At 44.0% G+C, this 27,968-nt stretch overlaps 1 protein-coding gene and 1 long non-coding RNA gene across 4 annotated transcripts in view; one reads left to right on the forward strand and one right to left on the reverse strand.

Moving 5' to 3' along the window:
* Nucleotides 1-7,148, reverse strand: part of LOC131922987 (uncharacterized) — an 18,323-nt gene extending 11,175 nt beyond the window's left edge. The window contains exon 1 of one of the 2 annotated variants that reach the window (XR_009382451.1): nt 7,004-7,148. This is a non-coding gene — a long non-coding RNA (uncharacterized LOC131922987). Of the gene's footprint in view, nt 1-6,257; nt 6,626-7,003 lie in introns of those variants that run through there. The other variant, XR_009382452.1, reaches the window with a different exon arrangement.
* Nucleotides 6,592-19,797, forward strand: Tagln3 (transgelin 3). Of its 2 annotated transcripts, none has more exons than XM_059277877.1 (5): nt 6,592-7,104; nt 7,423-7,604; nt 8,655-8,829; nt 11,579-11,721; nt 18,062-18,169. In XM_059277877.1, exons 2-5 carry the CDS (start codon nt 7,425-7,427, stop codon nt 18,092-18,094), a joined length of 531 nt encoding a protein of 176 aa, XP_059133860.1. In that variant the 5' UTR covers nt 6,592-7,104; nt 7,423-7,424; the 3' UTR covers nt 18,095-18,169. The 2 variants fall into 2 exon arrangements, with proteins under 2 accessions (XP_059133860.1, XP_059133859.1); XM_059277876.1 differs by lacking the exon at nt 11,579-11,721 and adding an exon at nt 19,489-19,797 and having other exon boundaries at nt 6,609-7,104; nt 18,062-18,164.
* Nucleotides 19,798-27,968: the final 8,171 nt, after the last annotated feature.

Here is a 27,968-nt window from a genome sequence, read left to right on the forward strand (position 1 = left end):
CCCAGCACACGTCCTCAGTCTAATAGCAGATTGGCCTTTTGTGGTTCTGTGGCCTCGTCTGCAAAATGGTATAAACCTAGGTAATAGATACAACTAGTAAAGAAGCATAACACATTTAGAACAGTGATGTGCAAGAGGTGCCGTATTCCTTATTTTGTCTTCTGCATGGAACATGGTCCAGTGAGGAACAGATGGACATCAACCCATAATGCTACAGAAGGAAAGAGGAAGCAAGGAAGCAGGGCTCCTCTAACGCCAAAAGACAATGTGATTTCCTAAAGTGGAATGGTGTTTTTATTATGTTTATTCAAATGATCAATGACCTACCCCCCCACCAAAAATTTTTTTACAGAAGGAAAATCTCTTAAAATTTAGTTTAACAGAAGTTGACATTACAGAATTCAAATGAGATTAGCTTGATATTTTCACCAGCAAGGGGAACTTCCAGTGCCCAGTGCCAGGAATGGGACATAGCTAATTGAATTATTGATCAAAGGAGCCTCATGGAAACCCCGAGACAACTCAGGCTATTGCCAATGCTATACCACAACTCATGGTAAAGCCCTATTGCTGGAGACAGCACCTGTGTAGCTCATTGAACATGGAGAAGTTGAGCTGGTTTCTAACTAGAGCCTTCACCTCTACCGACTAGTGTCTGTGATACCGGGAGCCACTCTTCACACTACCAGAGGAAAAAGGTACTCCAGCCCAGCTACAAACCCTGTGATCTACAACAGTGACCCGTTTGCATGATACACTGGGACAATAGTGGCACGAATGTGGGAGTAACCAACCACTATCTGATTGGATGTAAAGCCCAACCCAAGAGATGGAACCAATGCCTAACACTGTTCAAATGGCCAAGAGCCTGAGACTAGACAGGCCATGTGCCTAGGGGAAACCGAACCGTTGCTCTGCTAAAGGCTCCTAGCAACAGAATGACTCCTAATGACATTTTGCCATTGCCACTGGTAAGTGCTCAGCCATCATCAGAGAAGCTTCCACTTGCAGTAAATAAGAACTAAGACAGAGACCTGGGGCTGGGGATTTAGCTCAGTGGTAGAGTGCTTGCCTAGCAAGTGCAAGGCCCTGGGTTCGGTCCTCAGCTCTGGAAAAAAAAAAAGAAAAAAAGACAAAATAACAGAAACCCACACCCAGACAATGTACAGAGGGTAAGAGATTTTGGAACACTTAGTCATAAATGGGTGTCTTCATCAGACCCTCTCTTCAGGCCTCGGGCTATTATTTGGAGGAGGAGGTAGAGAGATTTTAAGAGCCAGAGGGGGTAGATAACACCAAGGAAACAGTGTCTTCCAGACACAACAGGATTGACTCAGAAACCATGGTGGCATGTACAGGGTCCCAGCACTGGGTGGATGGGAGGAGGAGTGGACATGAGCTCTCATCCCTAACCAAGAAACTGTCTCCAATTGACAACTGCTTGCAAAGGCAAAAAATCTGTTTTCTCCCATGGAATCTCACTAGGTATGTGAACCACACTTAAGTATAGGTCCCATGCCCAGCATGGATGTCCAACACAAAACAAGCTCGATGATATTTTTGTAGGGTTTTGTTGTTATTGTTGTTTCCTATTACTTTGGTTGGCATTTTTTTTTTAAATCTTGCTGGTCTTTAAATTGTGGTTTCCAATTTATGGTTTTATTTTTGTATGTCTGTGTGTGATGTGTGTGTTTCTTGTGCTATTTATTTTGGTTTTTTATTCTTTGTTTATTTTATTTTTTATTTGTTTCTTTTAATTTGCCTGTTTGAGAGAGAGAGAGAGAGAGAGAGAGAGAGAGAGAGAGAGAGAGAGAGAATGGAGTTGGATGTGTATCTAAGAGGTGATGGGGGAGGAGAAACTATGATCAGAATATATTGTATGAAAAAAATATTTTCAATAAAAAATTTAATAGGGTTCAGTGTGCTGTAGTCCATTATTGATTCTGTGTATGTGTTTGTGTTTTATACTCAGGCCATCTTTTTCTGAAACTGCTCTATGCTGTGTATTCAATGATATGTAAAATACATGAACAGACAGCAGCTCCACGTGCCTTAGCATCTGGAATTTTAATTTGATTTTCAAAGTGACATGCACCTACTGAACAATTTGAACATGTGCAACAAGAAGGGATGTTGTGGCAAATCACCAAGAACAGTTAATCAAAGATGTATAATATTCTTTGCCTTTGCTGTGCTTTCAAAACATTTCCTGATACAAATCTATACAATATGTAAGTCTCTAAGCAGCCAATGAAGAGTCTGGAGAAGAAAGAGCTCTGAGCAAGGTTGAGTTTTATAAGCATGGTGATAGAGATAGAAGAGCGTTACCATTCCAGGACAATCCCTGAAGTGAGGATGCCAAATGGAAGATTCAGAAGAGTTGAAAAAGGACATTGGGTGTGGTTGTGCACTTGAGAGGCCAAAGCAGGTGGATCTCTGAGTTCAAGGCTAACTTGGTCTACAGTGCGAGTTCTAAGACAGCCAGGACTACACAGAGAAACACTGTCTCAAAAGAAAAGAAGAAAAGAAAGAATGAAAAAAGAGCAAAAACTCATTTTCTAGAAGGAAAAAGAGTGAGTTAACGTTCAATACAGCCATCCCTTGCTATTTCAGAGATTAGCTCGAGCACCCTCTGAGGCTATCAAAATTGCAAAATGCTGAAGTCCCTCAGATAGAACAGAATATTTGCATAGAGCCTAGAACACATGTGCATCACCTAGAACACTTCATCATTTCTAGAGTACTTAGAATAATACAATACAAAGACAAGTGTTTCTTGTGCTGTATTTCTTAAAGGATAATAAGGAAATGTATGTTTTCAAGATATAATATCTATCTTTTTCTTCTTTCTCTCCCCTGCCTCAACCTAGGATGGCCTCAAACTCTGCTTCAACCTTCTAATCCTGGAATTATACAGGCATGTGCTGCACTGCTGTGCCAAGCTCCCAACAAGTTTTTGGTTTGGTTTGGTTTGGTTTGGTTTGAATCTTTTGGGTTTTTTGTTTTTTTGGGGGGTTTTGTTTGTTTGTTTTTGATATTTTTAGTGGATCTTCAATGTAGAATCTTTAGAAACAGAGGACCAACTATCTATTTTAAAGATCTCTTTTCTTAAGAAGGTATTTTTCATGTTTATGTGTGTGTACCTGCATGAATTGATGTGCAAAGCATGCATACAATTGCCTGAAGAGGCCAGAAGACGGTGTTGAATTCTCAGGAACTAAAGTTCCTTGATTTATGACAAAAATACAATGTAAAGACTATATCTAGGAAAAGGCAGACAAATTTTTAAACTAAATATATATTGTAGGGGGACGTACTATTTCTCATTTTATCTTGGTTATACTGGATTTTCAGGGGATTACCGATAGTTAACTTTCTTCAACTAATTAAAGAAGCTCACTGGGTCTTCATTCATAGCTGCCTTCCGCAACACAAGGTCTGAGACCTCTAGGGCCAGCCAGTTTCTCTAGGAAGCCCTCGACTCAGCCCCATCCCTCTTGTTCTAGGATGTTGGTTCCTAGGTTCTCGGTCATGACAGTTCTGCACCTGTGCCTTGGGGATAGGATTTCCTGCCTTGAAATTCTCAGCAGCCATGCCAGCCTCTTTCTTCCAGAGCACTATTGAGGTTGGACTTACTTTGGCATCATTATCCTCGAACATCGCTGACAAGGCACCTGAACTCCCCTGGGCCTCTCCCCGCTCCTTGCCCAGCCTGTAATGTTGATTTCCCTTTAGTTCTGCCCTTGGCGCTCTTTTCATGTTACTTCCTTCAGCAGTATCACCCAGCTTTATGGTTTTAACCACTACCTGCAAGCAGATGACTCAAGCAGCTCTCTACCATCTAGATGTTTCTCTGGAGAGCCAGACTCATAAAACAACTGCCCAATGAACTCAGACGGATCATAGGCCTCTCAAAGTAGCAGGGCCAAATTTTATCATCTCTCTCTCCTTGGTAGTGCACCCTACCTGTGTGTCCTTTTGCAGTAGATAGCAGCACTACTTGCTCTGCTACATCAGACAGATGTGTTTCTTTCCTTTTACCCAACTGAGATCTGGTGGTTTTCTTTCTCCTGAAAAAGCTCAAACTCCCTTGCATGACAAGTCAATGTAAGGTTAGTAAGGGCTTAACAACTGGTTCTTTACTGTGGGCCCTGGCCACCATCCCTGGCGTTTGTATGTATTCCCGTTAAGACCATTTTCAAACTGCCTCTACGGCATCTTTGAAAGCAAAGCTGAGAAGAAATGTCCAGGAACACACAATTGCATAGTGTTTACCTCCTATAGAAACATAAACACAATTATCCTCAAGAACATAGGTTATTGGGTAATGTAGCAAAAGTAAGAACAATTCATCTCGAGTAATTCATTTTTGTAATATAATTTATTTATGTGATCTGATAACTAATAATGCAAAAGTTTAGTAACAGACCCTCAAAATTCCTGAAAATTTAACTGTGGATCCTTGTAAGCACATCACTTTATCATCTGGAGTCTGTCTGACGTTCCAGCCCCAGTTTTCTGTGTATTCCATTTAGCCCCCTGATTTGCTGATGCTAAGACTTTTTCACCCATTTAAAAAATAAATATTAACTTTAAATATATATTTTATGTGCATGAGTGTTTTGCCTGCATGTATATCTGTGCAGTGTTTTGGCTACATGTGTATCTATGCACTGCATGCATGCAATGCCTACAGAGGCCAGCAGGGGAACTGGAGTTACAGGCAGTTGTTAACTGTCATGTGGGAGCTGGGAATCAAACCTGGGTCCTCTGGAAGAACAGCCAGTGATCTTAACCACTGAACCATCTCTGCAGCACCCCCTTTCTACCTTTATAGATAAGTTGCCTTTACCAGCAACAATCCACAGCTCTTCTGCCTCATACACTCATCTGACAAATACCTATTTATCATGCAGTGCTCAAAGTCATCTTACTGATAGACATTTTCCCTAATTCTCTATTCCCTTCCTTAAGCATAGCATGACATCTGGCTGACGTCTATTGCTGACAAGGTTAACTTTGGTACTAGACCAACTTAGCAAGTTTCATTTATTTTTTTTGTATCTCACATACACATATAAGCCTTTAAAAAAATGTTAAAGCTGAGCCTGGTGGTTCATACCTGTAATCCCAGTGTGCAGGGGACTGGCAGATGATCAAAAGTCTAAGTTAGCCTGAGCTAAATTGGGAGGACCTGTCTTAAAAAAATAATTTATTGAAGCAAATTACTATAATGCCAATAGGCATCAAGCAAATGCAAGGTTGAACTAACTCCCATTGTCATTTCCAGGGCACCAAACATTTTTTTCTCTGAAGGTGTCCTCTAGGATTCTGGACACTTATATCCTGCTGCGGCTCCTCATTGCATAGGATCCTTTCTAGAACCATGGGCTCAACCTTTAATGTAAAGCATACCAACTATTCGGTTATAATATAAAAGAATCTTGGGGGCACAAAAGTTCCAAAAGAAAAGGAGGAAGAGGCGCAGGAGGAGCAGTTGGAGCAGGAGGAGGAGAAGGAGGAGGAAGAAGAAAAAGACTATTCTCTTTGGAATGGCATCTAGCAGTGGAGAAAAGAAGCATGCTTTCTCTGTGAGCTTCTGCCACTGAGTTCCAGGTTGGAACTACCGTTATTGTTGCCACCCGTGATGCAGACTGGTGACTTCCATAGTTCTGCAGGTGATCTTCCAGCAGTATTACCTTAAAGCATTGCCTTCTCCTCACAAGCTCCAAGTCTCTGAGACAGCTCCGTGTCTTCGGGACTTCTTCACCTGAGAGTCCAGGAAGCACCAAAGCCTCCATTCCTTAGCTTGCTTTGTCTCCCTCCACTACTCAAAGCAGGCCTGCTTTCTCACCTCTGAGTTCTTTCTCTCTGGGCAATTAACTACTCACCCCAAAATCTCCTCAAGCTAACCAGTCACTTACCTTCTAAGGAGGGATGATTTCCCTAGTCCAGGCCTCAGCTAGCAGGAGATGTTTCTCAATACATGTGTTGTCTGAGAATAACTTCATGCTTGGCTCTAATCAGTCCTCACAAAGACAATGATCATCTTCCCATTAGAACTGACTAATCTACTGTCTTGAGCCAATTTATCAGCACATTGTAAAAATTATTTTCTTCAGGTCCAACATTTGACACAACTTAAACACTTGATAAATATTTGTTGAATGAAGGTGTAAACCAAAAAAACAAACATTTGAAATGGAAGTACCCCCAGAGACTTAGATGAAACAGCTAAAGTGAGAAGTCATCTTTACCTTCAAACAACTTGTACTGTACGGGAACAAAATGCCAATCTCTTCAGCTCCTGAGACATTCTCAGGCCACCTTAAACATTTCAATGCGAAGTGACTCTTAAATGCATGTCCCTGGCACCTCCGAAGTTCTTAACTAAAATAGATGAAGACTTTGCAACCTACCAAAACTTTTAGAACACTGACTGACCTGTATTTAATTACAAAATTTGTCCTATATATTTCAGTTTAAAGTAACACTTAAAAGGTTTATTCCTTGAGTAGAGCCAAACCAAGCCACGGAGGTTTTCCACCGGTTGGAAGTTTCTGGATGAAACGGGGTTGACAGCTTAAGAAGTAAATGGTTGCAGCCTCCAGGGTCCCCCACCCCCACCCCATCCTGTCCGGTAACAACTGTCACTTCAGCGCACGGTTAAAGTGGCTTATTCCTGGCAGATGGGCACTTAACAGAATGGACCCTCCCCGAGACCCAGGTCCCCTCGGGCAGCTGTGTGGGGCCTTTGGATACAATGCTGGGTTCCCCAGAGGAGGAGAAAGGATCACGCACGCTGCAGAAGAAAGAGGCTCCCAGCGGGAGGCATGCGGGCTTGCCTGACAAGGAGAGGGCTGGCTCTGGAGGGCTCTTAGCAACAGCCCTGGTTTGACCCGCCTCAGCCGTGAGAAAATCGAATCGGAGCGCCTTGCTTCCAGGCTCCACGCACCATCAACAGCCGATTGTCGAGACATCCTTTCTCCCGCCTGTTAATTACCTGCTCTGGGACTCTCACGCAAAGTGCTGCTGAGACCGGGAGCAAGCAACCTGCGCCCACCCCCACCCCCACGCCGACTGCCTGGGGGTTCAGGCTGGCGAGTGAGTCCGCGTACATCATCCCGTCTGCTTGACAGGCAGGACTGAGAGGGGGGTTCCAGCCCCCCCCCCCCCCCCCCGGGCCGGCTGGGGCTTTATTCTAGAGTCTATGGCGCGTGTCTGCGCTGTTCTTTCCCATTTGTAGGTGAAACCCCATTGGCTTCATTGGCTCCTTGATTTAAACCACGCCCGGCTTTCTGCCCGCTTTCCTGCTGCTGGGCTCGGCCTCCCTGCCACATCCCAGCCGGGTTCTCAGGAAGCCCGGGGGCTGCTGTGGCTGCTATTGTGTGGATGCCGCGCGTGTCCTCTCTTCTCTTCCAGAGATGGCTAACAGGGGCCCGAGCTATGGCTTAAGCCGAGAGGTGCAGGAGAAGATCGAGCAGAAATATGACGCGGACCTGGAGAACAAGCTGGTGGACTGGATCATCCTGCAGTGTGCTGAAGATATAGAGCACCCGCCCCCGGGCAGGGCCCATTTTCAGAAATGGTTGATGGACGGGACGGTAAGCGGGGCAGGGATATTGGTTGCTGGGGTGGTGGGCAGGGAAGCCCTCCTGGGGCCCTTTCTTTCTATGGGAGGCCCCAGGAGATCTTCTGTTGCCAAGGACTGGATCTCACCGAGAGGAATGGGAATGTCTTTATTTCTCTAGGGCTGTAAGATGAGGGCTCCCTGCACAATTCCCTAGCTAGTTTAAAGGATTCTCCACCCATCTGAGCATCAAGCTTCCTGCTGAGCTGTAAGCAACACTGAAGCCCTTCTGATATTTCCATTGAGAATAGAGCTAAGTGCTGCCGTGTGATCTCCTCTGCCTTCTTGGTACATCGGCCTTTCTGGGGCTTTTCTTACCCCCAGGGGAACCAGCTGGTTACACGGTGGAACAAAGGAAAGGAGTCAGGATAGCCAACTTGTCATCCTCCAGGGATGCGGAGCCCCTTGGAGATGCTCAGGGTCTCTGAAGCGGATGAGTTCCTGTGATTGGAAAGGGAATCCTTATTTGATAAGTGCAGTTCTGTCCAGATGCTGTGTGTTTGGATTCCAGGAGGACAGCTCAGCGGAGTCGAGCAAGCCCATCTTTCCTGGCATGTTGTGATTTACTGTTACATAACTGCTCTCCCACCCATGTGTTGGGTAGACCAAGGCTTGGCTTCTCGGAGTCTGTGAGAAGACCCAGCTCCGTTCTTTTACACATCATAAACTCATATAGGATGAGTTAGTGAAGACAGCAGATCCCAGAGAGCAGGTCAGAATCCTCCCATTTCCCCACGAGCCTCCAATGCATCCTCCATTAAGAATCTGAGATCATGTCCTCATCACCCAGCATCATTCCCAAGGAGGGAATTGAGTTCCGGCAGCTGCAGGATTGTGGTCAGCTGCAGCCTGCGAATGGGTTCCCTGGGGTCTTCTTCTGTGTTTAATGTGGGAGCGTGTGTGTGTGTGTGTGTGTGTGTGTGTGTGTGTGTGTGTGTGTGTGTGTAGATGCACCATTCACTTCTGACTTGTGACATTTACTGCAAAGGGAAACACTGACTCTCTGTCCCCACGCTCCCTTCAGGTCCTGTGCAAGCTGATAAACAGTTTATATCCACCAGGACAAGAACCTATCCCCAAGATCTCAGAGTCAAAGATGGCTTTTAAGCAGATGGAGCAAATCTCCCAGTTCCTGAAAGCGGCCGAGGTCTATGGTGTCAGGACCACTGACATTTTTCAGACAGTGGATCTATGGGAAGGTAAACAACCCTTCTGTCTTTGGGTCTGTTTCCCCTGGACTCCCGGTCCCATACCTCCTCTTTTCTCTATCATCTATTTGTAAAAAGCCTCTTACATAGGGCTTCCCTGTGCTGCTTGGGGGAGGGGAAGTGCATTCTCAGCTGTCACCCCATGAACAGTGTTGTCCTTCCTGTTTGTGACGCTTTATGGATAGGGGTCCCGTCCTACACGTGCTGAGGATATGGCAAGGACCTCAGCAAACTAGAAGTGTCCACAGAGGAGAAGTGGGCTGTTGCAAGGATGTCTTTTCCTCTTGTTAGCCTTTCATAACCATCACATTTAGTGGAAGAGAAGGGAGGCAGGAGTGAGTGAGTGCTCTTCTGACTCACCAGCAGTGGGGCTTACAGACAAAGCCATCTGTGCATCTCTGCCATTGAATCTGAGCAAGAACTAGCGCTCCGTCTTTCTGTTAAACAATTACCCAGAGAACAGTGACTGCATCTTCTAGGTGGGTATTCTGCTTGGGGAAATGACCAGATGATTTTTTTTTTCATTCACCTTTGTGAATTGACTTGGTGATAAAAGTCTCACAAAGCTATCTAGATCGAATCGTAGCTATGGACATATTTAGCAATCCGCCACTATTGGAGAAAATGATGTGGAATGACGATATGGCTGGAGAATTTGAGGGACCAATAGCCATATGGCTTCCTGTCCCTTTGAGTGAAAATGTACATGTTAGCCCACACAGCCACAACTCGGCCTGCCTGTGGCACAGAGAGACTGCCTAACTGCCCAGACTGATTGACACACTCATTGTCACTGGCTGTCATCACAGTGCCACCAACAGGACTCCTGGGTGGTGACCCGAATGGCCTGCTGACGGTGAGAGTAGAATAATGCTACTTTGATCCAGAGTCATGGGTATTCTAAAGGTTAAAATAGATTCCCAGCAGAGGACATTCTACCCAGAAAATCATAAAGAAAAAAAATCGCCTCCTCCATCCTCACAATGACCTCAAGCCTCCACTCACACAGAGCTCCCATTTCATGCTTCTTCCATGGGTGAGTAGTTCAACCCTGAAGAGGCCAGGGGACTGAACTTAGATTTTCTATCACTTCAGATATGTGAAGTGCTGGCTAGGCCACCAGACCTCATGGACATCTGCCTCCCGTTCTCCACGGTTGTCCTCACTGAGGACACTGGCCTGACCCCAAAGTCAAAATTTCGGTGATTCTCCACCATTAATACAGTTTCTTCTCACTGATATTCGTCCTTCCTCACTAGAAGCACACAGATAAGAGCTTTTCTGGACACTGACACACAGCTCTTCTCACGGAACTATGAAGGAAATGTTTTCAACCTCCCCATTGCACAGATAACGACACCTGCCTGCCCCTGGTTATGTGTGTCCATCAGAGAGTTCATAGATCGCAGACCTGAGATTCCGCCCTAGACTCTGACCCAAAACACAAGACCTTACTCAACAGGCCACAGCGCTCTTTAGCCAGGGGGCTTAGCTTCCTTCATCTCTACCATGAGTGTGCTGCTGAGACACTGCAGTGATGAGCTGTGGATGGATACCAGGGAGGCAGAGAAGCATGGAGGGGGATGAATCAAAGCTGTGTGAAACCAAAAGATAGAGTGTTAGAGCAAATGAGAGAAACCCTGGTGAGCACCCAAGTGCAGGAAGTGTGTAAGAGGAAGGGCACTGGAGGTACTTGGGGGGGGGGGTAGGGTCTAAAGGGAGCCTTCCCATCTACATTATTCAAGAGCTAGCTTTACTGCCTTTCTCTCTTTGTCCAAACACCATGGAGAGGAGCTTTATACTTGGGAGGGGATAATCAAAACAAAAGGGGAGAGATGGAGCAGTAATTCTGGGTGAGCAGAATATGTGGTGCTCTACGCACCTGCCATAGCCTGTGTGTTAGACACTCCTGGAGAAAGAAGAAAGCTAGGAGGCGTAAGTGTGACTGGGGCAACCCGAGATGTAGTTCTAGAGTATGATAGTGCTTCTAGATAAAGAAAGCAAGACAGATGATGAAAGTTATCATTCTCCATGCCCCGACCCCTTCCTGCCCCCATGCAGAAGGACAGGACTTTAAGTGAAAGAAGGAGAATCTTTCTAAAGGTACTATGATTGACAGCTCACCGAAAGGCTAGCTGAACTTCCCAAAAGGTAGGGATATGCAAGAGAGCTGACAGCAAGCAAACAGGATACTTAGGAGTTTCCAGATGACTTGCTGGAAGCCCCAAGGAAGGCTGAGATTGAAAATGATGTCATGGACAAGAGACTTGATATTTCCCAGGATTCCTGTCTGAAGCTCAGACCAGAACTGTTTCTCATACTGAGGAGCGTAGGAGTAGAAAGCAGGTTGCTTTGAACAGAGAAGTGGGTGGGACGGCATTGGTGACACAGACCGTGGACCGAGCATGTGAGGCTCTGGTCCTTTCTGCAGAAGCTGCTTGTAATGCACGATTGGGGTGATGACTAAACCGTAATCAAAGAGCAGGGTTGGCGTGTGTTTATGTGACATGTCTGTGTGAGGATGTACACACTCTATCTCATAGATATCAGACATCAGACTAGCCATTTGCAAAGCTCATCACATTTACAAGTCTACTCCCTGACCGAGATGGCAATCCTGCCCTCACATTTCAATAACTCCTGCTAATTAATGATTCCCTGCATCACAGTTGTGGTGGCTGTGGCTGCTGTGGGTCCACTCCCCCCGCCTTTCCTAGACACTTCTCTTCCTCCTCTGCAGGTGCTTTATGCTTGGCTGCTCTCAGTACCCTATTTCCTTTGCTTGGCACCTGTTCCCTAAGTATGGCTCTGCTTGCTTACAGTTGTCCAGTGCCTTTCCAAGCTGCTTCTGTGTTACAGACCAGTAAAGCTGCAGGAGCCCAGGCTTGCCAAATACCTTCTTGTTTAAGCTTTACTTACTCATGTAGGTGGGGCACCAGAAGCGCCCATCATTCTTGAACCCCCTTTAGGTACATTGTTGGGAAGAGACCTGGGGCTAATAAGGACACAAGCGTCTTCAAAAAGAAACCCAGGTGACAGCTTGATCATGGAGATATTACAGACAAACTTACCAAAGCCTTCCCTGGGGAAGAGCCAGAGTGACCATCATTGTTGGTGATGGGGAAAGGCAAAGAATAGAAGCGTACTGGGGAAGCTTTCCTCCATGAGGAGAAAAGGTAAATGGTCTGGCAGGTTCCTTTTAGATTTGGCACAGATGACTGTGAAGGGCAAGGATGGGGTGGGGCTGTTTCAGCTATGACTCAGAGGAGAGGACAGTGCGGGCAAGTCTGCAGCATCTTTCCTGTGAATGCTAAAGGGGAGACGGAGAAAGGGAGCAACACTACACCGAGTCTCTATGTGTATGAGAGAAAAAACACACAAGAGAAAGCAAGTATGCTGGTCTGCGGTCTGGTCAGAAAAACCGCAATGGGACTGTCCTGTGAGGTGGGGTGGAGTTCAGAAGCTAGACAGCCTGGACCACACCTGTGTGCTATTGATGATCAGTTCAAACGTCTAAGCCCTGAATTTCTCCTGTGCCAAGTGGGGCTAATAAAACCTATTTCACAGGAATTGATCTAGAGAACAAAGGAAGGGATGTGTTAGAAATGCTCAGAGGGTGCCTGATAAGTTGTAGTATAAGTATTGTCACTGGCCTGCTCTTTCCGGGACTAATAGGAAGGGCAGGGACTGGAGAGTCATAGATTCCTCTTTAAAAGATGGATTTATAAAAGATGATTAATAACCACACTTACAAGCTGATAGGATTGCCTGGATGACCATTTGTGCAGGTTACTTTATTGACTTTTTCACTTAGTAGTCATTGAATCTGTCATCTTTCCCTATGATGTATCGCATTGTCAATTTCAGACCCAGGAGACCTTGGTAAAATGAAAGTAGCATGAGTTTTAGAGTAGATATGTTGAAGTCCTTCTTCCAATGCACCCTAGCTGTGTGACTCTGTTTAAAGTGTTCAGTTGCCAAGAGTCTTGGCTCTCTTCTGTGTATTGGTCTAGCACCCCCATCCCCTAGAGGTATCGTATGGAACAAACACGTTAAGTCTCTAGCATGCTATATGATTCTTATTTGCCTAATACATGTTGACTTTTCTTCTGCTACTGTAAGCTCATCAGCAGTGACCTTTGGGGCCTATTTGTATAACCACTTAGTGTCGAATGTTAAGAATTCTAAAATGTCAGAGCAGACAATACCCAAAGAGCAATCAACTTGATCATTCTTCTCAGCAGCAGTGATGGAGGATAATGGATGCATGGTTTTGTGTTGGCTGTTTTTTCTCCTGATGATGGGAGTTGGGGAGGTGTTGTTTACACGGAAATGTAGAGCCTGGAAGGTTCACATGTACTGTCTCAGGAGGTGTCACTACGTGTGCTTTTCCTCAACAGCAGAAGCTGAAGACACATTTCACCTAGCCTGAGATGGTTTGGGGGATACTGCAAGGTCCCCACAGTGACCTGAGATACCACAAACGCCCACTCCTCCACCTTCCTTTTCCAGTGCAGCATCCTCGGCTGCATTGACTGGAAAGGGCTGCTGGCAATTGTCTGCCTCTGCTCTCTGGGGAGCCCCGCTTTGAGAACAACTACCTTACAGTGTCTCTTCCTGCTGGCCAGAATAGAAGCAACAAAAATCCATAAAATCCAGAGAGAAAACCCAGCCTACCTTCTGATATTTCTCCCTGGACTGTAGCAGTATTTTCTCAGGGAGACGGTAAATGATTTTTCATTCACAGCTTGTTTTCTCTGTGATGTATATATTAAAAATCAGTTTCTAAGAGTTACCAGAAGGATAGACTGGTAGAGACTAATAAATAGCACTTCTGAAACATTTAGTTTGTTTCAGACAAGACTGACATTTAGTGTTAAAGACAGAAATAGAAAATAGTGCCAAACCTCACTTTTCCAACTCAAGTGACTTCCACATTGCCTTTATCCCCCCCTTTTCTTCTCATTTGTTTTCTTCTTCTTTTTTTTTATTGAAAATAGATTTTTTTTCTCGAACAATATATCCGATTGTAGTTTCCCCTCCCTCCACTCTTCTTCTCAGTTCTTCCCCACTTTCCCTCCTCTCTGGGTCCACTCCCTTTCTGTCTCTCATTAGAGACGAACAGGCATCTAGGAGACAACCAAACATAGTAAGATGAAGTAAAAACTTTCATATCTTAGTTGGACATGGCAACCCAACAGGAGGAAAAGAGTCCCAAGAGCAGGCATAAGAGTCAGAGACCCACTTGCTCTCATAATCAGAAGTCCCATAAAAATACTAAGCTAGTATCTATATATGTATATACACACAGGACCTGTTGTAGACCCATGGAAGACAAGCATAGGATTTCTTGAATGTAAATTTAAGAGAATAAATTCATTAGAGTATCTTTATCTAACACTCAAACTTTATAAGCATTGAGTTGGGCCATTACAAGGCAGAACTCCAGGCTTCATTCCCCAAGGCTTATAGATTAGTAGTTTGGGGTTTATGGCTATTTTGAGGTACTATTTTGTGATAATACAGAACACAGTGGGAATGGTGACACTTGGGAGCCTTTAAAACCTCAAGTCTGATATTAACTTCTCATGATAAAGAAACAGAAGAACCCCGACAGCCTACTGGTGCAAGCTTTCTGTCTCCCTGGGTCACTTTGCTTCTCGTGGCCAGTGGCAGATTCTTACGTCATTACTAGGACTGTCTCCTTCACGCTGTGCTTGCATGTGGAAAATTAACAAATCTGGATAGTCTGTCTTTTAGGACTCTATTTCTTTATTTTCTTGGGAGAATGGTATTGAGTGGAAGTAATCAAGCTGACTGGAAGAGTCGTAAGCATTTGCCAAGGTGTCCAGGATGGCTTTCAGGAATTGAAGTGATGCTAAGCAGGCAAACTTCCAGCTTGGATCAAAGTACTTCAAATGATCAGTTTTACTACTTTGACTTTGTGGAAGATGTCTCTGAAGGGAGACATTACTGTTTAACAAATTTTATGTAATTCTTAGTACTTGTCAGATACTATGATGTTAAAAAAAATAAAACCAAAAATTTTAGAGTGAGGCTTACGTGTCCATCTGACCACGTAAGGATTGTCTTGGGAGATTGCTCCAGAATCTGCATATTTAAGGTGCTTAGGCTATTCTGATGGTCAGGCTAGTGCTGCAGTCACCAGATTAAAGCCTGTGTTTCTTGGACTGATGGTTTGAGTCACTTGTGTATTATTTACTGAGATTAATGTAGATTCTTGGGACTTTCCAAGTCAACTTCTCATGGAAAAAAAAAGCTTTAGTATTCAAAATTCATACACTACATTTGGAGAGACATCCTTCCTGTGCTTCCTTAAATAAATAACAAAGCATGGGAATGCACTCTGAAGCAAGCTGGACATGGCGATTTTTTGCACTTGCATCCTTCTGAAAACTTCCTAAGAAGGCAGATATTACACGTGGCTTTGGAATAGCAGTTTAGCTTTTGTTTTTTATACCCAGCACTCTGTACAGATTTTCCTTGACCTTGCTGTTTCTTGACACATTTACATATTTGACCCCCTGTGGACAGAAATCGGGTTCTATGAGGACCACCTGCCCCTTCCATCTCACACTACTCACTAGATCTCTGTTTCTAATCTGGAAAGAGGCCAGTTTGGACAAGAACTCTCTTTCCCATGTCATCAGTCCAAGAATTTTGGCATTTGTCACAGAAGTCTCTACTAGAAAACATAACACAATAAAATGGACTAGCTGTGCACTGACTAAGACAGAAGATTTCTAGCCATTGAATTATTTAGAATCTTGGTAACTAACAAGTCAGTATATAGGCTCCATTTTTTTTCATAGCAAAATTATTCCAGACAAAAAATATCCAGTAGCTTATGACCATTTCGGGGTTGGTGTCCTTAATCCTATGGTACCCAGGATCAAAGCCCAGATTTGGATTCCCTGTGTTACCAATGGCCTGATCCCTTCGGTTATCTCTGATCACTGGTTTCAGCCCAGGAACATGATTTCCCCACTCATTTCACGAAAGGGAGGAGCATGGGGGATAGCAGTGAAGTGGAATTCACCTACTGTGGAGTTTGAATTCAGTCCACAGGAGCTAGAGCTGGACTCGGGTTTATTTGTTGGGTGACTCTGAGGGTGGTGGCAAATCCCCTTGAATTAGTTTTGCTGTCTACAGATGGGGAGGAGTAACCTCCACTTTATAATGCTAAGATCTCACGTGATAAAACAGCTAACCTGTATTTACATTAAATCTCTTGGTTTGCATGCTTTTTTTTTTTAATTTCTAGTTTGTTCTTGTGAAATAATGCCTCCTTTCCTTAAATGTGTCTAGCTCAGGCATACGCTCACTTCCTTGACCCCTGTACTGAGAAGAGGGTGGATGGTGTTGGTTTTATGTTTCTAGGTTCCTAAATCTCTAACCCTTGCCTGTGGCTCAGTCCTTTCTGAGTTTATATATGTGCACATTAGCCAGCTACTTGGGAAGGAAGCCCACACCAAGCTGGAACAAAGTTTGTGTTCCACCTATTGCTCATCTAATGTCAATGGCTGACTTGCTGAGTGCCCTTCCACATTGTCCCAGGTCCTGTACATGTCAGACGGAGTGCTTCCAACTCTCAGAACTATGTTCCTGCTGCTCTGTGTAAGAGCTGAGCTGATTGGCAGATTCTAGCTAATACTTCCTGTACTTACTCATTTTGTTCTAGGCTCTCCTTAATAGCTTTGCTGTGTATGAGTACACCCAGCCAAATCTCTTTCCAGAACGTTATGTCTACAGGCGTATCTTTTAAAGCAGCCTATTATACAGTGACAATTTCTGAAAGGTATTTCATCTATGAGAGAGAAAAGTTTTCCTAATAGCCGTCTCAGTGTTTCTTCTCTCCAAATTCTTAGTATTTTTTGTAGCCTTCCCCTTCCAACTATTACTCCATTCACCACCACCCCAGTAGTTGAGTCTAAGAGAGTCTCCACTGACAGAATTTCCTCCCTGTACCTATCAGCCATCCTCACAGGCCTCAGACTCCAGGCAATTACCCTGTAGTGAGTGTCGGAGTTATGGATGGAGGAAACCATGCAAGGGAAGGAGACTCTTTCCTCTCTCTTTGAAATACAGGAACATCCTGAGCAGGACTTGCTAAAGGCCATGATTGTTGACTTCATTACAGTTCCCGCTCCCTTCTCTCACTCCATCTGCCTTTCCCCTGTAACTCTGTATTCCCTGGTGGCTGAGCAGCAGGAAGCAGACCAAGGAGATCACAGATGGTTCACTGGGTCAGATAAGAGCTTTGAATATTTGCTCTTCCCTTCCTCAGGCCCCCACAAGCCCCCCTCTCTCTTTTAACTCCGCGCCTTTTCACATCTGCAACCCTTATTCCTGCTTTGTGCAGACCTTTGTTGTGTTTCCAAGGTGCAGCCCACCTACACAGGGAGCACCTTCTCTAGTTAGAGACTTGCCAGTTATCTAAAAGGAGGAAGGAAGGAGCTGGCTGACTTGAAGCCGTTGGCTTCTCTATGGGCAATCCTGAGACCACGTCCCCACTCCTTATGTGAGACTACCCCTTGCCCCCCTCCCCGGCTCTGTTCTCTCTCACACATGGGCCAGTGATTTATTGTCTCCATTAGTTCCTTTCATGCATCGCATAATAGAGGGCTGTCACTTGTGTCTTGAGTGCTCTTTGTGTTGATTTCTTTCTCCATTTGCCCGTGGACCAGAGCACCGAGTGCATACTCAATTTGATGAATGTGGATGATTTTAGACCCTGCTAACCCAGATAAAGTAAAAGAGAGGAGCCCCCTGGGGTCTGGAGCAGAATTACTGTAAGCAACCAATTTATCCGCAGTTTTCCCTTCTCTGTCCACTCATGAGGAAAGTGCTCTCCTGCAGGCCGTCACCTAGGACCTCCTGATCAGATCACATAGCTTACTGAAGCCACGAAGGCCAGGCCCAAGGCCAGGGGTGGATCTGTATGTGAGCTGCAAACGTTTGGAGTGTTTATTATACATGCACTTGAATGAATTAGAAAGAGCCTTCTTGTGTAAATACAATAGTCGACAGGATTGGAGTGGGTTTTATGTCAGAGCCACTCTGAGAAGTGTTATTTAGTACTTCTCCCTAGATCGTAGTCATCCATAGCCTCCTCTAGAGCTCTTCCCGGGTGTAGACATCATCTCCTTCCAACATCCCTGGCCCTGACACACTTGGCTTTCATTTCTTCGTTGGGTTCCAGGGAAGGACATGGCAGCTGTGCAGAGGACTCTGATGGCCCTAGGCAGCGTGGCAGTCACCAAGGATGATGGCTGCTACCGAGGAGAGCCCTCCTGGTTTCACAGGTAAGTCGCTTCCTGCCTCCCGCAGAGAGACACCCAGAGCTGCCCGACACTGTTTGTCTCCTAAGAAGCCAACACTTCTGGCCCCACAACAGGGCCCACTGGGTAAGGAAGACTGATGCTGCCATTCTAGCCAACATCAAACCAGGGCCGAGGTGCTTGGGTGTTCTTGTTAGCTCCTAGCACGCCCCTCTCCCTTGTTCCTTCCCTCCTTTTATCTTTTTAATTCTCTTGGATGCACCTAATAAAGATTAAATATGTCCCTTTGCCAAGTACCATCACAGTGTGTAACTGTTACCCAGCAGGTTGACTAATAGCTCCCTCTTTGACTCTCGAAAGTGTCCTGATCTGGGTGACAAATTATGTGATTATTTCAGTCTACTGAAAGGGCCTTTCAGGACCTTTTCCTTAAGTGATCTTTTTGGCAGTGAGAGTAGAGACAGAGTTGTGCAATCGGAGGAGTTTGCTGGCAGATGAAAGAGATGCTTGTAGCTGCCACCTGGTAATTCGTTTTGTTCATTTTCTTAATCCTTTTTTTTTCCTCCTGGAGAAGTATAAAAGGAACTAGCCTATGTCCTTTAGATGACTTTGACCTAAACTCCTCCTAGAAACATATTGAAATCCTGGTCTTAGTCTCAGAATTATTGATGATCCACCATGGCCGGTATGGCTGCAAATCTAAATTTATTTGCAATCTAGCTCTTTACCAAAATATGGCAGCCTCTGGTCAGGAAATATAAATCGCTCCTTGAAAACTCCTAGATTGATTGGGCAGCGAAACAGAGATTAATCTTTGGTCCTATGTGGGAAGGGTGGAATGGGACTCATGACATGTTTTGTAAAAGAAGTTAGTTTTGTGAGTGGAGGTACCTGAGAGGGTGAGAAGGTAAAGACAGGGGTGGCCTAAAGAGGAAGATGAAGGGAAAGAGAGAAGCTGAGACTGAGTTTTCCAGAAGGGCAGCTATGGGTTCTCCTTTCTTTTTTTTTTTTTTTGCTAGAAATTCTAAGAATCATCTTGATTCCTAATGGATAGGAAACTTGTATGTACTTGTCAGCCGCAGGTCAGGATAAGCCATAGCTCATGGTGAGCTACAACTCAGTAGACCACAGCTCAGGATAATCACGACTCATAGTGGGTCACAACTCAGTAGACCACAGCTCAGGGTAGGCCATAGCTCAAGGTGGATCATAGCTCATAGTAGAGCTGTAGGCCAAGGAAGAGTCTGGTGGTGTGTTTGATTGCCTCACCTAGAAGCTGTGTAACCATATCTTGAGAAAGATTTGGAACTATCACATGACATAAGTCCATCTCACTCTTTCCATCCAGGAAAGCCCAGCAGAACCGGAGAGGATTTTCAGAGGAGCAGCTTCGCCAGGGACAGAACGTCATAGGCCTGCAGATGGGCAGCAACAAGGGTGCCTCCCAGGCGGGCATGACGGGGTACGGGATGCCCAGGCAGATCATGTAAGAGGCCACATCTTGTCCCCCTGGTAGAGAGGACGAATGTTCCGCGCCACAGTCTGTGACAAAGAAATAGGTAGTCACCTTCTCACCTTCTCCTCTTCCTCAAAGCCTTCTGTCCCCCGTTTCTGCAAGTGCTGCCTTTCTGCTGAGAATCCACGCTGCCTAATGCTGCCACCTCTTGTTCATTTAGAACTATGCAAAGACTCCGCTCCCTCTTTCTGACCTCCTGCGCCCCGAGACCTCCGGTTGTTTGAGTATTTATTTATTTATTTGCCAAAAATGTCTCTCCTCGACTCACAGAACGTACCTAATAAACAACTTAGTCTGGGTTCCAGAGCGTCACTTCATTTTCGGTCGGGGACTTTGCCGACTGGCATGGTTCCTTCCTGTTTCACTCAAAAGGTAGTGGACAAGATGAAATTAGTGTAGACTACAGAAAATGGATTAACTATGAGGAAACTTTTGCAATATCGTCGTGTTTATCTTGGTAATTTCAATAAAAAAATTAGAAATAGTTTTTCCCACTAGAGATCTTAAAGTTAAGAGTTCACAAGCACTGTCTTTGACCTACCCATGTTTCTTTAAGTGCCTACTTTGTGCTTATAATGTTAGACTTTGTAAATAAGACAAAGCATCAGGAGTTCTTGTATGGGTACCCAGGATATGATGGATAAATGGATGGATGGATGGATGGATGGATGGATGGATGAATGGATGGATGGATGGATGGATAGATGGTTTTCTCAAACAACAGTTTTATTTTATTTTTTAAGGTGAGAGGTTTTTTTTTCTCTTCTATTCCATGAATTTTCTTTATACAGGATGGATCTCAGATCTAAGCTGACATTTATACAGTTTCCCCCAATCCAGTGGCCAGGAATGACACAATATGTAGTATCACTCTCTACACATCGTTTATAGGACCCAAACCCCTAAAACTCTTGAAGATTCCTCAAGATTGATATCTGTCTAACATGAATGAATTTTCAGATTTTTTTTCATGGAAGAAAAAATTAACAGGGAAAATAAGTCTGGAGACTATCAATTCATCCTATTTTTTAAAATGTAGTCAGTAGCCAGGCAGTGGTGGCACATGCCTTTAATCCTAGCACTTGGGAAGCAGAGGCAGGCGGATCTCTGTGAGTTTGAGGCCAGCCTAGTCTACAGAGCGGGTTCCAGGACAGCCAAAGCTACCCAGAGAAATCCTGTTCCCCCCCCCCAAAAAAAAGCAAAAAGAAATGTAGTTGGTAAGAGAAACGAGGCATCTTTACTGATATAATGAACCACTAACTAATAAGAAAAGGTAAGAAAGAAATGAGACTATCTATACCACTCTAAATACTCAGGTGAAAGGTCTTCAGACTGAGACCTTTGCAGTTCTAGGCTCTCCCAGAGGTTTCTATGAGCTCCTTCTCAACTACCCAGGGAACCCCTGTGGTCCTTTCATAGCTACTGTTGAATTGTCCATGGTTCCATCTGAATGGGGCAAATCCTTCCTCAAACCCTGTCTTGGAGTTGCCAGATGAGAGAGGAGGGAAAGCGAAAGTTCTGCTAACGTGATATAAACCTGGGGGGCGATTCCTGAGAGAAAGTTCGTTAGGTCCCAGTGTGGGTGTGGGTATAGGAGGCCTGGGAAACACCCTCCATCGGGGAGAGGCAGTTGGAAGAAAGCCTGGAATCTGTGGAGAGACAATTTTCTGCTCTTCCTAATTTGCACTCACAGTCAAGGTAATATATGACCTCAGGGAACAACTCCTTGAAGCAAGTAGAGACCCCCGAGGGATAGATGCATTACTTCGTGCTGAGAGAGAATCGTTTAGAGTAAGCTAAATAAATATACCGACAGTGACAAGGGGAAACCCTGGAAACATAAAATGGTAATCAATTATGAAGAAAAAAACCTCCAGTCTCCATTATAGAACAAAACTAAAAATAAAATGAATAAAATGAGGCTTGTGAGGCTGGGAGCCAAGAACAAATTAGTAAATTAGAATACCAAGCAAATGCACCTCATGAAAATTGTCAGATAGATGGTAAGTACAAAATAAATATTAAAAATAGCAGACAATAGTCATGGATTTAGAATCTCAGAAAAGAGAAAAGTCAATTAGGGAAGGAAATATAACTAATTCATTTATTTCGTGTACAGGTGTTTTCCCTACATGAATGTCTGCATACCACGGGCATGCTAGAGGGAAATTTTTGAATAAATAATATTATGGCTTTACCAGAGCGATTTTTTTTACAAGACAAGAACTGTTTTAAAAAACTTGTAAATGCTGGGGAAAAAAAACATGATTAAGAACCCTTAATGGGTATCATTGTAATAAAATATTTTACCACTGAAAGTAGAAAACTCTTAAAGCTTGTGAGTGTGTCTGTGTGTGTCTGTGTGTGTGTATGTGTATGTGTATTTGTGTGTGTGTATGTATGTGTCTGTGTGTTTGTATGTGTGTGTCTATGTCTATTTGTCTCTGTGTGTGTGTATGTGTCTGTGTGTCTGTCTGATTGTCTGTGAGTCTGTGTCTATGTGTGTGTATGTTATGGGTGCACACATGTGCGGAGCAAGAAGGATTGTTAGAGGATTTATCACCAGCCTTGAACTCATCAAGTTGGCTGGGCTGCTTGGCCAGCAAGCACCAGGGATCTGCATGTCTCGGCCTCCCCAGGACGGGGATTATATGTGCACCACCACATCCACCTTTTTAAATCCAGCCCCTGGCAATCAAACTCAAGTCCTCATGCTTGCACAGAAAATGTTTGGCCAACTGAACTATCTCTCTAGCCTAAAGCTTTTAAAGAGTAAAAGCCATCACATGTAAGAAAAGACAGTCATGTTCATCTTTAGAGTTCTCAACATAACCTTGCATACATAATGTAATAGTTTCAACAAAGAATTTTCTATCTAGACCAGCGGTTCTCAACCTTCCTAATACTACAACCTTTTAATATAGTAACTCATGTTGTGGTGACTCCCACCCATAAAATTATTTTCACTGCTACTTCCTAACTGTATTTTTGCTACTGTTATGAATTGTAATGTAAGTATCTGATATGTGACCCCCGTGAAAGGGTTGTTTGACCCCCAGAAGGGTTCCAACCTAGAGATTGAGAACCACTGATCTGGATACTTTAAATCTGGAAAACCACCTTAAAAATTATATTGTTTAGTATTGTGAGATAAAGAACTCTGTGCATGCCAAGGCATTTGTGTGGAGTTTGGAGAACAGCTTTCAGAAATGTGTTCTCTTCTTCCACCATGGGTTTTGAAGGTGGCACTCAAGTTGTCGGGCTTTTGTGGCAAACACTTTTACCCACAGAGCAATCCCTGGCCTGCTCACTAATTTGTAAGCTCAAGAATGAAGCACATGTTAATAAAGACCCACCTTGAGAACATAATTAATTATTTCATTAAGAAAAATATATTACCAGGAATATGCCTTTTAATGTGGGAAGTGTGGGTGAATGCATAAATCTGAAAAATCCATTCTTGTTTAAATATAAAAGTCCTGACAAATAAGCAGAGAAAGGTGGCAAAAACACTAAGATTCTAGAAATATTAATGTGGCATGTGTGACATAGAAGGAGAAATACAGAGAAAGGTACATGTTCTAAGAGAATCATCTTGTTTGGAAGAAGAGAGAGAGAAAAAGAGTATCCATTCCCCCAAACTGATACTATTTGGGCTACAAAATAAATAACCATGTTAGATTAGAAATTAAACTATAAAATAAATATATTAATCTGTATTAGTATCAGCAAATCAGTGAATACATGGAAAAGAGACAAAGATAAAATTACATAGTAGCTAACCAATCCCAACAATATATACATATTGTTTTTTGGAGCGTTTCTCTGTGTAGCCCTGGCTGTTCTGGAACTCACTCTGTAGACCAGGCTGACCTCAAAGTCAGAGATCCGCCTGCATCTGCCTCCTGTATGGTGGGATTAAAGGTGTGCACCACCACTGCCTGGCATCAAACAATATATTTTTAAGATGTGTTCAAAGCTGATAGTCATGGCATGGTTCTACGGTAGACCTACGAGAATCATGATGAAGTGCTCTCACATCATGCTGTGCTCTAACCAAGCTTCTGGTACAAATGCTGGTAGAATTTGGACTGTCAAAAAAAGCAACTGGGCTGGAGATATAGCGTGGTTGGTAGTGTTTGCCTAGCACACAGAGAGTCCAGGTTGGATTTTCATCTTGTGTTGATTAGGGTGTATGACTTCATTACTATTCTTCCTAATCTGCCTGGACCAAGTAGGTGTAATAGAATTGGAAAAGTGGACTTGAGCAAGGAGTTAATTTGTGAAATACCTGTGACACCTGTGCTTAGGTCTCATTTCATCTTAGACTTCCTAAAGGGAGGATTAAAAGCCAGAATCTTGAAGCAAATAGAAAAGCTACCTGCTTTTAAGTAACTATTTATTTATGGTTTTGGCTTTATGAGACAGGGTTTATGTAGCCCAGCCTGGCCTTGAATTCACGACGTGGAGGAGGTAGACCTGGAATTTCTGATCTCCCTTCCTCCAGACTCCACCTCTATGGTGTTGGGATTATAGCTGTGTGTTACCACCTGTATTTATATTATGCTGAGAATCTAACCTGGGACTTTCTCTATGCTAGGCAAACATTCTCCCAACCACACTACATCTCCAGCCCGCATTAAGTGATTTTTAGAGTCTGAACGCTACCAGCCTTTGTGCCAGAAGCCCGGTTGGTGCGCAGCATGAGATATTCAATGTGTGAGACTTTTGGTTGTGGTGTATGTAGATCCACCAGAGACTTACACAGGCCACACTATGACTCTCAGCTTTATACGTCACTCCTCAGCCCAGGGGCCATGGTCAAAGTTCCTTTAGATTCTAGATACAGAAATACGTGCTTACAACTGGTGTCATCTGTGGGCTGCACGAGACTGTAGTGGGAAGGCATGGCCTATTTCTTGTTGTGTTGGTAAGTCAGACAGAAGGATAAATGGAAAAAAAATCTAGCACCACCCTGACAAACTAGACAAGGGTTCTCCTCTTTCAAGTCACCCCAACTACCAGCAAGTGACACTGAAGCTGTCTCATGCCAATGAAAATACAGAGCTCGCTTTTCATAAGGTTTTTCTTTCTACTTGCCCACTACATTCCATCACTTTAGTTACCATCCACAGAAAGCTTTGGTGGCCTAATCTATTCAGGGCTATTGTTCATACATTTAGTTTCCATGACCTCAAACTGGTAAAACTGTTCATTCAGTCCTTGAGACTGGAATAGTTCTACAGACTTCAGATCCTTTTGTTGCTATGGTTACTGTAAAGCGGAAAATGAAGGTTTGAAGCATGGCTGTATATTTTTTTTCCCAGAAATGATCACATCATTAGTGTGTGTTTTATGTCTATTTTCTCTGGATATTTTGGAGGCTGATTTTCCTATTAAATGGGCCAAGGTCAACTTCTGAAATGCTGTAGATGCTGGGTCCTCTTTCGGAGAGCCTTCATATTGTGCAAACAATGAGTGAAGCAATGGTCACTACCACCCCTCACCCAAGATTCTCTGTGCCCAAGCATTAGGAGGCTCTTCAAATGACAGACTCCAGCTCTTGGAAGACTATTTATTCATTTCAGTTTGAAAGAACAGCTGTTTGACTGGATTTCAAAGTATATTTCAATCCTTTGATTGATTGATTGATTTTGCTTTTTTGAGACAAGTTCTCATGTAGCCTAGGCCAAACTTGAACTCTTGATCTTTCTGCCTCCACCCACCTGCCAAGTGCTGGGATTATAGGTCTATGGCATTGTGGTGGTTTAAATAAGAATGGCCCCATAGGCCCATAGATTTGAATGCTTGGCCACCAGGGAGTGTCAGTATTTGAAGGATTAGGAGGTGTTGTGAGGTGATATTTCATGTATGATCTAACAAATAAAGCTTGCCTGAAGTTCAGAGGGCAAAGCCAGCCACTAGTTAGCCATAGAGGCAGACAGATCTCTGTGAGTTCAAGGCCACCCTGGGCTACACAAGATTGAGCCAGTTTAAAAGAGAAACAAAGCCAGGCAGTGGTGGCACACACCTTTAATTCCAGCACTTGGGATCCCATGCCTTTGCTCCCAGTACTTGGGAGGCACACACGCCTTTAATCCCAGCATTAGAGAAGTTGAGACAGAAAGTGATATGGCTGGACAGAGAAAGGAATACAAGGTGGGAGGAGACAGGAGCTCAGGTCTTTTTAGGTGAGGATTTTGTGCAGGTAAGAGCTAGTGGCTGGCTGCTCTGCTTTTCTGATCTTTCAGCTTTCACCCTAATATCTGACTCTGAGTTTTTATTAATAAGACCAATTAGGATTCATGCTACAGTGTGGTCTTGTTGGAGGAAGTGTATCACTGGGGATGGGCTTTGAGGTTTCAAAAGCCCATGCCAAGCCCAGAATCTCTTGGCCAGGAGATCAGGATGTAGCTCCCAGCTGTAGTTAAAGTTTTCCTGCCTGGCCCACAGTCAGGACAAATCTCTCTCACCCACCAGTCCCTCAGCCACTCAGACCCAACCAAGTAAACACAGAGACTTGTATTGGTTACAAACTGTATGGCCGTGGCAGGCTTCTTGCTAACTGTTCTTACAGCTTAAATTAATCCATTTCTATTAATCTATACCTTGCCACATGGCTTGTGGCTTACCGGCATCTTCACATGCGGCTTGTCATGGTGGCGGCTGGCAGTGTCTCTCTCACCCAGCTTCCTGTTCTCTCAATTCTCCTCTCTGTTAGTCCCGCCTATACTTCCTGCCTGGCCACTGGCCAATCAGTGATTTATTTATTGACCAATCAGCAACACATTTGACATACAGACCATCCCACAGCACCCAGCTACTTCTCCAGCACCATTTCTGTGTGTGTGCTGCCATGCTTCCAACCATGATGATAATGGACTAAACCCCTGAAACAGTAAGCCAGTCCCATTTAAATATTTTCTTCTATAAAGAGTTGCCTTAAGCATGGTGTCCCTTCACAGCAATAGAACACGGACTATGATAGGCACTATGCTTGGTAAGCCTTTTGTTTTTGTAGTGCTGAGGCCTCTAGCACACTAAGCAAGTACTCTACTGTGACCTATATCCCAAGCCCTCTTTTTACTTTTTATTTTGAGACAGGGTCACACTCAGTTGCCTAGAATATCCTTGACTTTCTCCAAGCCCCGTCAGTCCTTGAGCTTGGAGGCCTCTTCCCTTAGGCTTCTGAATAGCTGTAATACAGACTTGTACTACCAGATCCAGATTTGAGGCCATGTTTTAAAAGAGCAGTCTTTCTCCCCTCTTAAATTGTAGACTTATTTGGCACGCTATGCATCCTTTCTAATTGTAAGTGGTAGTGATTATAGTAAAGTAAATTCTATAGAGCCATTATGCAAACCTCAAGTGTCCTCAGTAATACCTCTCCTGTGGCCACTAAAACCACACATTAGAAGAGGGGTGAGTGCCCAGCTTTTCTCTGTGTGATGTCAACAGGCTGTTAATTGTAGAAATAGGAATTTTCACAACAACACAGGGCCATGCTAGCACGTGCAACAAACAAAAGAAAAAGAGGTGGATATTTTTAACGTTTATCTTTTCTTTGGCATATGACCAGCTCAGAACGACCTATCATATAGCATGCAACAGACGAGAATCTGAACTAATTGTCCTTAAAAAGCATACCTGCTTCTAGAAGCCACTTTGTGCTCATTGCCTTAGAACTTTGTAAAACAGTCTAGTTATTTGTGGTTGATGGAAGACTAATTCTACTTCTGGGAAAACCTGCACATGCAATTCACCTATGCTAGCTTGCATGTGTGTAGATGGTGTTTTCCATAATCCCGCTTGAATATTTCAAGTGAAAGACCTTATGTGAAATATGGTTAACTGGGTTATAACTCAGCAAAACCAAAGCTCTGTTTGGCTCTGAGCCTATAATGTATTCTCAAAATAAATTCCCAAACTTTAATAGCCGTAAGCTGACATGTGCACCATCTCTTGACTCTCTCTCTCCTCATAATCTCTTGGTAGTATGTGTCCTTCAGTTGCAACCTGCCCAGCATGAAGCCTTCTTAAGAACAAGGACCACAGACATGTTCTTAACGTGTGTGCGACTTGTGCCATGTCCCAGCAAGATCAGATGAGGAAGCTGATCCTTTCCTCATGAAGAGTACTTCTACATGGAAACTACTGAACAATGTGTTACTGAAAGCCCACTGGATAGGCTGGGCATAGTGTTACACATCTGTAATCCCATAGCTGCCCAGAAGGAGGATGCCATGAGCTTGAAGCCAACCTGGGCTGATAGTAAGACCTTGTCTCCAAAAGTACATTTAAATAAAACAACA

The sequence above is a fragment of the Peromyscus eremicus genome, chromosome 12, assembly GCF_949786415.1.
Source record: "Peromyscus eremicus chromosome 12, PerEre_H2_v1, whole genome shotgun sequence".
NCBI lineage: Eukaryota > Metazoa > Chordata > Mammalia > Rodentia > Cricetidae > Peromyscus > Peromyscus eremicus.